General features: G+C 43.9%; 2 protein-coding genes across 8 annotated transcripts in view; one reads left to right on the forward strand and one right to left on the reverse strand.

Moving 5' to 3' along the window:
• The window catches only part of LAMC2 (laminin subunit gamma 2), an 82,083-nt gene extending 74,519 nt beyond the window's left edge, over positions 1-7,564 (forward strand). For both annotated transcript variants that reach the window (XM_043923720.1, XM_043923721.1), the window contains exon 24: positions 546-7,564. In XM_043923720.1, coding sequence (XP_043779655.1) covers positions 546-799 — 254 coding nt within the window. In that variant the 3' untranslated portion in view covers positions 800-7,564. The remainder of the gene's footprint in view (positions 1-545) is intronic.
• Positions 4,938-14,970, reverse strand: part of NMNAT2 (nicotinamide nucleotide adenylyltransferase 2) — a 209,154-nt gene continuing 199,121 nt past the window's right edge. For all 6 annotated transcript variants that reach the window (XM_043923728.1, XM_043923724.1, XM_043923725.1 and 3 more), the window contains 3 exons: positions 12,037-12,138; positions 11,832-11,899; positions 4,938-9,188 (listed from right to left, as the gene is read on the reverse strand). In XM_043923728.1, the coding sequence (XP_043779663.1) occupies positions 9,086-9,188; positions 11,832-11,899; positions 12,037-12,138 (273 nt within the window). In that variant the 3' untranslated portion in view covers positions 4,938-9,085. The remainder of the gene's footprint in view (positions 9,189-11,831; positions 11,900-12,036; positions 12,139-14,970) is intronic.

Here is a 14,970-nt window from a genome sequence, read left to right on the forward strand (position 1 = left end):
AGGCCAGAATGAAGTCTTCCATCATTTCATACAGCTGGAATGCATCCCTTAAATAGCAAAGCCTACCTTGGCCTCCCTAAGCCCTGACACCCAGCCAGTTTCTAAAGGTCTTCTAATAGAAAACAACAAGAAATTTCCTAAGGGTGATTCAGAGAGCAGAATTTGGAGTTGGTTCTGATCCTAGGGATGAGCTGTGTTGGGCAGACACCTTGGACAGTATTCAGTCCCTGTGACCTTCAGTCTTCATCTTTTCAGAGCAGAAGCTGTTGACTCTATCATGAAAACCGTAGTCCAAGCTTCATCTTGCTTAACTAAAGAGCCCAGATGCTTAAACTGGGCTTTTCAAAATCTAGTAACAAGGCTTGTGCTCTCAAAATTTTTTCTAGATTATTTCTAATTTAAAATAAGCCTTTTTAAAAGAATGGCATACTATTGGCTCTGAGCAGGTGAAAACAGAAATTAAAGTTACGGAAGGGCCTGCATGCATTCAAGGGCTTGCCACAGCTTTTTCCTCTGTTAACTCCTTTCTTGTCCTCTAAAAATAGACCAGCCTGGCAGTGTGGATGAAGAGGGGCTGATCTTACTGGAGCAGAAGCTTTTTCGAGCCAAGACCCAGATCAACAGCCAGCTGCGGCCGCTGATGTCAGAGCTGGAGGAGAGAGTGCGTTGGCAGAGGGGCCACCTCCGCTCGCTGGAGACAAGCATAGATGGCATTCTGGCTGATGTGAAGAACCTGGAGAACATTCGGGACAACCTGCCCCCGGGCTGCTACAATACCCAGGCTCTTGAGCAACACTGAAGCTGCCTTCGAGATTTCCCAACTGGGGTTCTTAGGATGGAGACCTCAGGCTCAGAAGCCATCTCACGCGGGTGGGGTGGGATGGGGACATTTGAACGTGTTGATGGGCATTCTCAGCTCAACTGAACCTGGCCCCACCCCGAGACCTTGGCCAAGATCAATGTCTTATTGTACCAGTGTGATGCTCTTTGCTTCCTGATGCAGGGCAAAGAGGCAAATAGCATTGAGTATGAGACTCATCAAGGGCCTGGACACCCAAAGGGTAGACCAGATGGAAGGACAAACTGCACAGGCAGATAGTCATAAACCAACTCCTGGCGTATGAACAAGTGTTGCCATGTCGTAGGCGGCTTATTCTTTGAGTAAATGTGACCAAAGGAAATTTTTTTTGACTTTGCCCATGCATAAAATTCTTCCTAATGTCATAACAGAGAGTGAATTGAAGTCATGCTATGGTCAGTAAAATACTGTTGCCTCATAGTGTTCAATGTGTTCTTGTTGATCAGAGTTCTTCCCACTTACTGACGATCCATGACATGTACTCCACTTTCAAGCTGGAGGAAGTGATAAACTGTAAGTCTGGCATATTTGGAGCATTGGTATCCTGCTACCTTTGAGTTCTTCTGGGCCTGGAAGTGACCACCTTTCCCCTGATGATGCCAGGCAACTTAGAGACAATGTTTTTATTAAAGCATTTCTTACCAGGGAAGCAAACATTGGGAAAGTATTTACTTTCGAGTTTCAAAGTGATAGAAAAATGTAACTTGGGCTCTGAAAGAGGTGCAGTTATCTAAGAAGATGTATTAGTCCTAATTCAATGCCATTTTCAAACACTAAAAATGATATGCCCCTATGGGTTTTGTTCTTACACTCTCTTTCGATAACAATGTTCCTACTCATACTTGAACTGGGTAGCATCTATCCTTCCATCCATCCATCCATCCATCCATCCATCCTTACAACATGTATTTATTGAGTACCAATTGTGTGCCAGGGGCTGGATGGGGTACAGTGGTGACATAGTCTCTGCCTCATAGAGTTGACTGAATAGTAAGGAAGACAAACCTTAAAAAAAAATTTAAACTTACAAATCCTGTTCCTCACAAGTCATTGCAATAACCCCTTGGTTTGCAAGCTCATTTTTTAACGGAACATATGTTGCAAGACATTCCCGTGGGGCACTTGGATTTTGGTAAATAGCTGAAATGACTCTGGATTGTGCACTCTTTCTTGCATTTCAGCTGTTGCTCTGCCCCTTTCTACAACTGATTGCTACAGATTGTTGAGTCATAACACCAGTGGGAATTTCTGGAAAACTCAGAGGCCCTTCTAGCCTTGGCTCAGTAGACTTTGGTACTGCCTCACCTCTGTATTTCCTTGGCTTTTCATGGACCTGTTTTTTTTAAATAAAGAACATTTGTAGATGCCTGTGGTCAGTTTCTAATTTGTTTAAGCATAAGGTGTAGGTACCAAAGCAGTGGAAACAAAAAATGCTTCAGAGAGAGATGTGAGCCCCCAGAATTAGCATCTTTAATTCCTTTTTCTGAGCACCTTGTTCACCCTTTCTAACCAGGCAAGCACTTTATGAGATTTAATTGGTTCTGTCTCCTAAGCATAAAGAAGGATTTATTTCTGGAACAACCTGAGCAGGGTGAGGGTGATAATTAATGTTTTGGCTTTTTTTTTTCATGGGCTATAAAAAAATAAAGACAAAAATCAATCATTTGTGGTACATTGTCATGCTTTTTAATCAACTAAAATTTAGTAAATGGAGATCCTGAATTGGCCATCTACCCAAGTGACTGAGGACATAATTTTGCTTCTGCCTACACTGACCCCCCAAATTCTGATAGATCTGATCCCTATGCTTTGCCTTCTCTGAAAGTGCATTTTTAATCCTGTCTTGGCATACTCAATCACATATCTTACAAATTTGACTGAATTAACTACAATATCACACAAACCTAAAAATATGCATAATTCACTCATGATTGACTTTTTCCTTGTTCTCATCACATACTGGATGGAGAGAAAGTTGGCAGAGTAGCCCTCCACATATTCATTGCAGAGGCCCTGCCATTTATAACATGACTTTTAAGATTGCGCTAGTCAGCATCTCCCTTCCAGTGGGTGGAGAGGGAAAAAGGCATGGAAGAAGGAGGTCCATGGAAGTTTTCGTGGGGCAGGACTGGTGAAGGCTGAACATCACTTTCTATCACATTCCATGGTCCAGAACCCAGTATTATTATGACCACCTCTAACTTATAAGGTGTCTGGGAAATAGAGTCCCTTGGCAGGAAGCCAATTCTCTGACAGTTCTGTACTATGAAAGGGGAGAATGCATCTTAGTGATTGGCTATCTATTTCTGTCAAGTATACATATTCCAGGGAACTTGGTGGGGGATCCAAGGGTGCCTGCAATCATAAAAGGATTCTTTCATGGGATTGACTGTTAAGAGAGTCATAAGATTGTCTTCCCTGACACAGGGGAGATGATCCCTATGTAAAGATGGGAAACGGAAAAGTGACTCATGTGACTCTATTTGGACAGAAATGATTCCCTCATTTCTGAGGTTGTGGTAGATTGTCCCTAAGATGAGAGAAGGAACATGTGACTTAGAAATAGCCTCTTCAGGACTTAGACTCTGATACCAGTCTTGACCTGACCCTGCCAAGTTAAGGGCACTTTCCTTCCTCTTTCTTATCAGAATTTGTGATTTGTAGTAGAAAGTCTTTTGTGCTTCTGAGAGTTATCTAATTGTGCCATTGGTAAGCTATCACACATATTTTCATCTGTTTTGACTCATGGGGATTTCTGTCTGGAGAAGTGGGTAGAAATGAAATGCACGTGGACTGTAACTTCTTAGTCAATGTACTTCTGATCTTATCCCAGGATGTGGGCTTTTTTTCAGTACATTTGGCAGGTTGGACAAAATGTAAGATGGATACTTGGTAATGTTCAATGTTTGGAACAAGTTTCAAGGACTGGGAATGTGTTTATCTTTTTTTTTTTTAATGTTTTGCATGGTCATGGTAATGTTGTAAATTCTTGCTGTGGCCCAGTTTTCCCACCTGGAAAGCAGAGGTTAGACTCTTTTTCCTCTGCTTTCTTTATACTATGGGCTACATGGAACTTTCTAGGAAATTCCAAGATCTGAAGTTTACTTATGGGTCATAAGGGAAAAAATGCGTTATGTACATGTTTGTTAACTTATAGATACAATATATATTTTGTAAGTTAGTATAAGTAAGCAAAATAAACCAATGTTTATACCCAATATTAAACAAGAGCTCATCATTACATACTCTCAGGACAGAGGGGAAAAAAGTGTTTCACTTTGTGACTAAAGCAGCAAATATAAATACAAACCATCAATTTATAAGTCATATCAAGTACCATAATGATATGTCACCAAACCCACATAGCTGACTAATCTCAGTCTTAAACAAAAAAAGAGACCAAGAACCAAAATGATAAACACACACACACACACACACCCCCACCCCCACCCGTCCCTAAGCTGACAAACCAGTAGCTAAACCTTAAGTGAGCTGGTGGCGTGGAGAATTGTTATTCTACCTTCTGAATCACCATTCAGACCTAAACCCATACATAACGTTTGTCACAGTTAAAAATTAAATAAGATCGAATAGTCACAGCAGGGTTGAACAATTAACTTATTCATTTTTAGCCTGTTCACTTTGCCAAACAAAACCAATCATGAGTTTAACAATTTCTGTCTTACTTAATATCCTTTATGTCAAGAAGCAAGTTTTTCAAGTTTTTAATTTTCACAAATACATTTTTAATTCACAAAGAACTAACTTCTTCAAGGATCCAAAGCTAACCAATACCAGACTGTGCAGGTTAGGTAGAACCAAAGATTTCATTTAAAAAAAAAAAAAAAAGAGTTAAAACTTAGGCACAATTGAACAAATTTGCTAATTATTCTTCCCTTCTTATGCGTGTGGTTGTGTATACTTTCATATTACACATGCGGCATTAGCTAAACCAAGCAGAAAATCTCCTGCTCTAAGAGCATTCTTAACAACTGTTGGCTCCCATCAAGTAAGACTGTGAAGAAAAAGTGATTAATACTGCAACTCACAGAGAAGATTCTAGACCAAGACACAAGGCTCTAGTAGTATCATCTTATTTATTAACGTAGTTGAACCATTTTGCTGATAAAACTTTTGTCTGTGACTATTCTAGCAACAAAATTTTACTCAAAATATTGCACTGTGAGATGTGGTGTTGCAGCTTCAATGTAGTATTTATTAATGTGTTGATTTCCATAAAGCAAATCTTATTCTTAAAATGGCAGATTCAGTGACCAAAAAAGTGATTCAAAAAAGCTTTCCCCTTCCCATGCCAATTCTTGAGACTGCTAGGATCAAGCTGAGGTTTGGGCCCCAGACCTAGACTGAAGGAGGAGGGAAAGAGAGTAATTCATTCCTATCTGACTGTTACAGGCTAATAGAACATTCCAAACATACTCAACAAAGAAACCACATGAAAAATCGCATTTACTGGGCAGCTATAGGAAGGTGCAAACCAAATGAAATGGACAGAACACGTTCATCACCTTTACCATGATGCTATTCCTAAGGTGTCTGAATTGGATGAACTACAAAATTCATCCTTGGACCCATCCTTCCCCTCTTACCTGCCCGCCTTCACATTGGAAAAGATCCTGAGCTTTTCACATACTGACTTATTTTTGAATTACTCTTTTGATGAATAACATATAATAACATGCTTCTCTCTCTTAATCTGAGAGAGAGAGAAAGAGTAAGGGAGAGAGAGAGTGTGTGTGCCTGTCTGTTTGGGGGAGTAGATTTGGGCTAGTAAAATACAAGTCATTTCTCCCTGTAATTCTCTGCCTCTTGCTGTAGTTTGATTAGAGTCTCACTTTCAATTTAATTAGAAGACCACGTTCTTTTGTTCTTTCTGAGAAGCTGGAGCAGGAGACTAGGGAACGTGGGAGAAAGGTTGGCCAAGCCGGGACAGGAAGAACCGCTTCTCTAGAAGCTCCAGTTCTGGGTTTCAGGCACTTCAGGAAGAGACTTTCCTCCCCTGTTCCCATGTACATTCAAGGAAAATGAAAGCAAGAAGGCCCCAAAGGCTGCCTGGGTGGGAGAAGGGAGGTGGTGAATGAGGTACCCGCTAGCAGCACAGACACCCCCCGCCCACAGGGCCATTCCTTGAGGAGAGAGTCAGTGACACGAAGGGTTTCCCTTGTGCCTATTCTTACATATCAGCCACTTTCATGCAAGCGGGAGAGACATTTTTATTGGTAGGCAGGAAATGGGGCTTCAGACCCCTTCTTGACACAGTCATTCTAGCCCATGCCTTTCTCACGATCTCTGAACCTTTGGGTCAGCCATTGTAGGAAGGAGCAGGACCTCAGGCTGGAAGTCAGGACCTGGAGGTCATCCTGTGGGCACCTGGGGGCACCACTTCCAACTCTGAATCATCTCTCTGGTATTGGCCTTGGTTGGGTCACAGTCACGTGTCCTGCCCTGGATTGAAAGAGGGGATCTGACCTCCCTGTAGCAAGTGAAGAAGAGGGCAGGGCAGGAAATGGACGCTTCTATCCAAAAGGGGAGTCACTTTTCCTTATATTAAAGGAAAGCTATTTTATCATGATCCTTGCGATCGATTCACCAGGACAGACTCTTTCTCATTTCATTCCTAGAAATCTACTTCTATCCCTGTTACTTTCTTTAGCTCATCTCACTCTCCCTACAAATGTGTTCTCTGCCCCCACACTGAATGCTGGAGAGTCAGCTCTGTTTCTTCTCATGGGTCATGAACTAAATGGGGTTTGACCACAGAGTCCAGCAAAGAAAGAGTGGACCAAAGAAACAAAAGACAGCTGGTTGTTCTCGGATCAGTTCACGTGGATCTTCAGAATAAACTATCCATAAACTTCATATCCTTGAAGATGTGTGCTTCCCCAGGGAATCCAGCTCCCTGATTTCCTTTGTATCATTTCCTGGCTTCTGACTGCCTTGCCTAGACAAAGGTACTTCTGTCTTTTTCTCCCTAGCACTAGTGCAATCTTGAGCACTTTCTGGGTCTTTGCCTTCCACAAAGCAAACCTTTCTTGGATTCAGATGTCTTCTAAGCCATTGCCATTTCTAGCAGTAAATTTCTAACGGAAACCTAGCTACAGCCTTCTTCACCATCACATCCTCCCCCCAGGACTAGCACACATAAGGCTGTATACAGGGAGCACCTGGGACAGACATAAGTTAAGAGAGAGATGCCAGGTAAAGACTGAAAGCTGCCATCTTATCTGGTATCATGGGGAACCAAAGGAGCAGAGATCATGTGGTGTGATGACCTAACGGTCAGGGAAACATTAGCCTTTTGTCAGGCTTTACATTTGCTGTGTGACCTTGGACCAGTCATTTAATCCAGTGGATCTCTGCTTCCTCATCTTTTAAAAGAAACTTTGGCTCAATTAATCTCTAAAGATCTTCTCAGATTCCATGATTCTTAGCTGAACACCGAGAGCCAAGACAGTATCTTTTGTCCTTTGGAGATTATTTCCATAATCCAAGAGGATAAGCCCTCCCCCTGCAACCATTTTCTGTTAAATTTATTTTCCTGGAGGATACTGAAGGATGCTACAGATGTTCCTGGCATCAACCAATACCTCCCACCCAATACCTCCTGGGCCAGGGCTGGTACTAGATATCAACAAAATTATCCTATAGTTTGGGGACCATTTCTCAAAGAATCAAAAACCTAAGAGCCAAGAGACTGGATGAGAGACACAGGGCAGAAGAGAGTCATTTCCTTCTGGTTCTCCAGGCAGGACCTGGATGAGATCTGAACAATTAGAACACGGTCTGTCAAAACTGTTTCCAGAGCACCAGAGGCAGGTGGGAAACTGGGGACAAAAGGGGTGAAAGAGTTTAGTGGCTCTTGACAATCCCTCCAGATGTCTGTTCTGAGAATCCGTGGTCCTGCCAGGCAGACTTCCTCAGGCTACGATTGTGGCTTCTGGGTTCAGCATGAGTCGTAACCCTAAACCCACAAAGAAGGCTGAGGCTCTGCTTCTCAAGAAGGAACTGACCTCAGGCGCCATCTCTGTTACCAAACTAGAGTGGGTGAGAATCACTAGTTCCCATTAGGAAATGGGAATCACTTTCTCCTAGGTCATCCTGGATTTACATTATGACAGAGACATTTCCCAGCCAAACAGGCAATAAATAATTCCAATTAGCAAAGATCTCTAACTTGAGTGAACTCTTAGCGTGTTTTATTTCAGAAATGACTGCATTTTTAGGACTCGGCCTTGCATACGTGATTCTTTTCAGATGTAGGAACGCGACTAAGTCTGGCCTCCAAGGGCTTTGATGGTGATCTGAAGGTCCCTTGGTAACGTCCGAGCCGGCAGGGAACAACCCACGCCCTGCCATCAGTCACAACTCAAATAAGTAACTGAATAGATGCCACCAAGAAATGAGAAGGAACCGGCTCTAGGTGATCGTTAAGCCCACAGCATCAAAAAAGAGTGGTCTTCGGAAACTAAGGAAATGGACTCAAATCCTTCTGAGCAACCCTACTACTCCCAGACTTGCGTCCCAGGTTTCAGAACATGAAAGTCTCAGTCTTGACCCCAGACTGCTGTGTGTGTGTCGGGCGGAGGCGGGGAGAAAGCGGGTAGGTGGGTGGGGGTTGTCTCGGCCTGGTTCAGCGGGCGTAGCCCTCACGCAACTTTCTGAGAGCTGAGGCTCCGCTGCGGTATCCTGTCAAAAGGGAAGGAATGCCGCAGAAACACAACAAGGCGACAGACATAAAGAACCGCGGACACGGATTTGATCCAAGTTCTATGAGGAGTGAACAACAACAACAACCAACAAACGAAACAACGGAACGAAAGATAAGAAAGAAAGGAAGAAGATAGCCCTTTGTGGTAAAGGGCATGCTGGGAAGGCGAGGGCCAGAGCCGCCTCCCCAGAGCATGCTGGGAGACGGGCACCCGCACATCTCCAAGGACCGCACTTCCCCCACCCCGACCCCGTCACCCACCCCCAACCCGGAGACGAGAGGAGAGTTTGTCCAAAGATGGCTGCGGAGGAGGGGTACGCTGTGGTGTTCTCTGCAGGTTCCCCCACACTGTGGAGGGTTGAGTCAGCAGGTGGGGAAGACAGTCAAGATGAGGAGACGGAAAAACGGAGGCGGGAGAGAAACGGGATGGACAGAGGCGGCAGGGGGCCGGCGTGGTGGTGGAGGACCCGGGGAGAGTGGAGCACAGCGCCCCGTGGCCGCTAGCCCGAGGCGTTGATGTACAGCTGGCTCTTGAGAATGTAGTCGATGACCGGCTGGGACAGGTAATCCACGACGTGGCCGTCCCCGTGCTGCAGAGCCAGTCTGGTTGAGAAGAGACGGTAATCAGAGGGCATGCTTTCCCGAAAGCGAGGCCAGAGGACTGGCCTGCCCATTCCCTTTTGAGGAAAGGGTTTCCCCAACACCCATTACCCGTCTTTGCTTAGGCTAAGTGCATGGCGTTCCTATCAGAAAAAAAAACAAACAAACCCTCTTCCCCTCTAATTCCTCCTCCATCCTGACTCTGCCACTTCCTAACTGAAGAACCTCTGGCAAGTTGTTTAAACCCATCCATTCTTCCATTTCCTCCTCTGTAAACAGGGGTAAGTAATACTGGACCTGAGCTCACTTATCAAAATGATTACATGTCATACAGGTGGCACTTAGAAAAGCCCAAGCACACAGTAGGCATTTCAAGGTGTTAGCTATTCTTATGTCATTTCTTTGTGTTTCTCTACACCAAGGTCTCAGGAAAAGGAATATCATGATTGATTCCTTCTTTTCCTTCCTAAGGAAGCCCTGAGGGGAGAAGCGGCCCTTCTTCATGAGGCTCTTCTCACAAGCCCTGGTGAGGGGAGGCACCACCATGTACAGAAGCGCTCTCATCATACACTTCAGTTTCAGCACAGTTTTGCTCCAGTCTTGGCCTGGCTGCTTCCCATTCTCTATGCACATGGTGGTCTTGGGAATGTCAGGCCCCAAGGAACCATTTGTAAGAATTCAAACACTCTTCTGGACACCTAGATTTTAAAAGGCATCTGTGCCTTGGGCTCTGAGATCTCCCCAGAGGCTGGCTCAGGGCCTTTCCAATGCACACAGTGTCCTGACCTTCCAGCAAACTAGATCCCCAAGTGCCTCCCCACACAGTTTATGGGGAGGCTTCTTGAAAAAGTGGTCTACACCTGTGGTTTCCAAATGCCAATCCCAACTTCACGAGGATCACCCAGAAAGCAGCTCCCCAGAGACCCAACTCCCAGAAATTCTGATTCAGTGGGAATGAATGGGACACTGAAATTTGTGTTGCCATGTAAGTTTTCACAGTAATTTTATTATACAGCCATGATTGGAACCAAAATCTTCCCCTCTTCCCTCATTGGCCATTGCCATTGGGTTTCTGCTCTCACCTCATAGTTGATGCTACTGTTTCAAGGATCTGCATAATCACCTTCCAGGGAAGAAGTCCAGTGGGCCTTTTAAAATCCTGGGCTCACTTGATTTTTTGGAAACATACGACACAGATGACAAATGACAGTGTTCTCTCTCTCTGTACCCTCTGTTGCCTTTGTTCCAGGGCCACCAATGCTGGTGGTCTCTGCTCCTTGGTCCTCTTTCATTTTTTTTGTGTTACTTTTTAAATTGGAGTATAGTTGATTCACATTGTTGTGTTAGCTTCAGGTACACAGTAAAATGATTCAGTCATACATGTGCGTGTTAGTCACTCAGTCATGTCTGACTCTTTGTGACGCCATGGACTGTAACCTGCCAGGCTACTCTGTCCTTGGAATTTTCCAGGCAAGAATACATATATATCTATACATTCTTTCTCAGGTTCTTTTCCTTTGTAGGCTCTTACAAAATATTGAGTAGAGTTCCCTGTGCTATACTGTAGGTCTCTGTTGGTTATCTATTTTATATATAGTAGTGTGTATATACATTAATATAGATACACACTATCATATATAGTAGTATAATATATTAATCCCAAAATTCTAATTTACCCCTCAGCCTTCCTTTAAATGTTAATATGTTTTAAATGTTCCCATAGCCTTCTTCGCTTCTTACTGACTTCCCCTTACTGACACACCCTTAAACTTTAATTTACACTTAGGTGCTCATGGCTTTCAGTTTTATTATACTTCCAGACCTCTGTATTCCATATATCTTATCCTTCCACTGGATATTTCCACTTGAGGAAACTGTTAACTGGCCCTTAGTATCCAGTCTCTCTTTCTTCTGCTTAGTAATAGAACCTCCCAAGTTTTAGCTGGACATATGGCTGCCAAGCCTCAAATTCTACTCCCAGCCTGTCTGGAGGCCAGGGATGGCCATGTGACTGATGCTGAGCCAGTGGGATGAAAGGGAAGTGATGTGTGAAACTTTGGGTCATCTTCTAAAGGCAAAGCTCTTTGCCCTTCCCCACTGGCTGAGAAGTCATTGCAGCAGCCATGGACTCAGAGAGGGAGGCTTCATGTTGAAGAGAACAGAGATTCAATCTGTTTTGACACTGAATAACATTTCTCACTTAAAATTCTATTTAGTATTTTTTGTTACGGCAGTTAACCTAAACCCTTACTAATTCTGTGGGTACCTCAAAGTGGAAGTGGAAGTGTTAGTTGCTCAGTCATGTCTGACTCTTTGCGACCCCATGGGCTGTGGCCTGTCAGGCTCCTCTGTCTATGGAATTCTCGAGGCAAGAATACTAGAGCAGGTTGCCATTTCCCCCCCCAGGAGACTTCCTCATCTCAAACTAAAAACAACCTCTTCCCCCCGCAAGTCACCTAAAACTAACAGCCTGTACCCCTTTTAAAAATCAAGGACTAGTGACAAATAAATGAGGTCTAAAAAAAAAGCTGCATATTGGGGTAGCCGGTGTTGGCCAACCTAACAGTCAGCCTGGACTAAGGAGAGCTGTATGGGAACTTATAAGCCAGTTTGACCAAGGTCTCTCTGGTCGTTTGTCAAACGTACCTGCTCTTGGTTGAGCTGACGACAGACATGGGATGGTTGATGTCATCCTTCACCACCATGATGTTGTTCTATGGACAGAGCAGAGAGAGTAGCTTGCCAGTCCCTCACACTAAACTCCTTTTGTGTCCTCATGCCTCCAGCCCCCAGGCTTCTCAGAGAAAGGCCACATCACATTACTACACCAGCAGGGAGCTGGAGAACTCACTTTGTATTTGCGGAGTATTGAGGAGTGGTTCATGATTCGGTCTGTGTCGGCTGCGTCCCGGGGAACCACCACGATCCCAAAGTCCCCAACGATCACCTCCATCTGAAGAAACCGAAGAAGGGGAGAGAGAGAGAGGAAGTAGCCTTTGGTGAGACCTTGACTCCAAACCCCTACCAAGCAACTGGCTAGCAAGGCGGAGCTACCTCCTGTTGGAACCCTAAGCTTTAGTCCCAAACTTGCCTTCTCAGCCCCCTCAGTCAGCTCCTTCAAGTAACAACCTGTAACTGTGTTCGTGGAATGAGTGGGAACCTCACCTGGCACGCTTTAATAAATACCTGTAGACTGAATTAATAATGCGCTCCTGCATGTCTGGGCAAGTTCTCTTCAATTCCTGAGGCTCCCGTTGAGCTCATAATGTTGAAGGGCAGCATGAAACATGGTAAGTATCCTCTTGGGTGACACAGATCCCGTTGCTCAGCAACCAGGCCCAAGCCCCTGGTTGGTTTACTGAGAGGGGCTTGAAGACTCTCTGAGCTCACCTATGTCAAAACTGCTGTGGGACTCAGGGTGGTGACAAGGGGGGAAGGGCTTGGAAAGCCCCAGTGTGTGCACAGGCGGTGATGGGGGAGGACTACTATGGGGCCACTTCTGAAATCAGCCTGATAGAAGCCTGCTGCCATCATGAGAAATGACACCTTTTCATTTAAAAGTTAACCTCCCACCCCACCCCCCATTACAGGTACAATAGAAGCTTGGGAAAGTGAGAAAAAGAAAAAAGAAAGAAAGAAATCAATCACAACCACACAATCCAGTTAACCATTGTTAAATTAACATCTTAGTATTTCTATCCAGGGTTCTCTTCTCTATGGGTGTATGTCCACAATTGGATTGAACTGCAAAATTAATCATTTTATTAAATACCTATATATATTTTTCATTTAGCATTATATTGTGAGAATTCTCTCATACAGTTAAAAATATTTGAAAGTGTGTTTTCTCCAGTTTGTGTATTTCATTGCCTGACTATACTGTGATATACCATGACATAGTAAGCCAAATTTGTATTATAGGAAATATAGAGTCACTTCTGATTTTTGCAGTTATAATAGCACTTCGTTGAAGATCTGTATACATAAATCTTTTACCATATCTCTGATTATTTCCTTAGGATAGGAAGTAGAATAATTGGATGAAAGGATATGAACTGGACATATTTCAAGCTCTTGAGACGTATTATCAAGCTGCTTTCTGGAAAGCTGTGCCAATTCTTATTTTCAAAGAGCCTGCAAATTGTAGCATTTAATAGACTTGGATCTAGTCTGGGCATATTACTGTTTAGATCTTGCCAATTAAGGATCCCAGATGGAGGGAGAAGTGGGGAGAGGCAGGTTTCTTCTAAGCATGCAGCTTATTGGGCAAGACCTGCTTTGGGGCAAAGAAACCAGGTTTTTCCTCGTAATTCTCCAGTCAAGTGCCACAAAAACAGACATTATAGAGCACTATGGCTCCTTCTTCTCTATAGAGGACTTCTTTTTTAAAAAATTTATTTATTTTTTAATTGAAGGATAATTGCTTTACAGAATTTTGTTGTTGAGGTTTTTTAGAGGATTTCTGTATCAGCAGAATTCCCCTTCTAAGCCTGATTCACTGGTTATGCACGTGTGTGCCTGCACGGTGTGCACGTGTGTGCCCTTGGCTATTTGCAGCCACCTTCACCCTACTTCTCCCATTGCTTACAACTGGAGCTAGAGCTGCAATTAAAGATTGACTGAAGGTGCCCCAGGAGGGAAGCTGTGGATGTACCATGTCTGAGCCCCCACTGGATCATGACATTTGGAAGATACAGAACATTACACAATATGCTGCCTTTATTGGTGGTAGTCAGATCAGGAAGACTAGCCCCAAGTCTTTGTCCTATGAACCAGGAATGTTAGGGAGAGGCAGGGCAGGGAGGGGAGGTGGATCTAGCACCTCCTGCCATAGCATTTAGAATATTGCACCACTACTTAGAAGGTAATCGAAGACACTGGCTCGTAAATTTGGCCAAACATCAGAATCACATGAGGAGCTTAAAAAAAACCTCAAAGCCCAGCTCATACACAGATCAATTAAATCAGAATCTCTGGAAATGGGGCCCAGGCATTAGTATTTTTTTTTTTTCACTCCCTAGATTTTAATATGTAACCAAGTTTAAGAACCAGTGATCTAAGTACTGAATTAAAACTCCAGGGGAATTATTACAGTAGAGAATGAGAGAGAAAAGAGAAGGGATGGAAAGAGAAGGGGAGGAGAGGGAAAAGTTAGAGAAAAGAATTCATCCGGCTGGTATACGTGGAGATTCCTCAACTGCCTTGCTATGCAGGTGTTTTGAGATATTTGGTGCCGATTGTATAACATAGGATCTGAATTCACTTTGATTCTGAGAATCTGATGGATGTTTCATGTGTGATGTATGAAATAGTGGGTCTATTTAAAGTGAGCATTCCAGGAATTTCCCTGGTGGTCCAGTGGTCAAGAATCCGCCTGCCAATGCAGGGGACACCAGTTCAACCCCTGGTGTGGGAAGATCCCACATGCCGAGGAGCAACTAAGCCCAAGCGCCACAACTACTGAAGCCTGCATGCCCTAGAGCCCGTGTTCTGCAATGGGAAGCCACCACAATGAGAAACCCCCATACCGCAACTAGAGAGCAGCCCCCAGCTTGTTGCGACTAGAGAAGAGCCTGCACACAGCAATGAAGACTCACCACAGCCTAAGATAAATAAATAAAAATTTAAAAAAACTAAAAAAATAGTAAGCCTTCTAGTTTAAAGCGTGAAAACAATGGCTCAGAATGCCAGTCAGGCCTCACAGGGACGGCCCTCTGGGTGACGTGAGTACAGCTGCTGCTTTCTACTCAGAAACTGATGACCTGAGCACCTAATCAATAACCAC

This window comes from Cervus elaphus, chromosome 14 (genome assembly GCF_910594005.1).
Source record: "Cervus elaphus chromosome 14, mCerEla1.1, whole genome shotgun sequence".
NCBI classification, from domain to species: domain Eukaryota; kingdom Metazoa; phylum Chordata; class Mammalia; order Artiodactyla; family Cervidae; genus Cervus; species Cervus elaphus.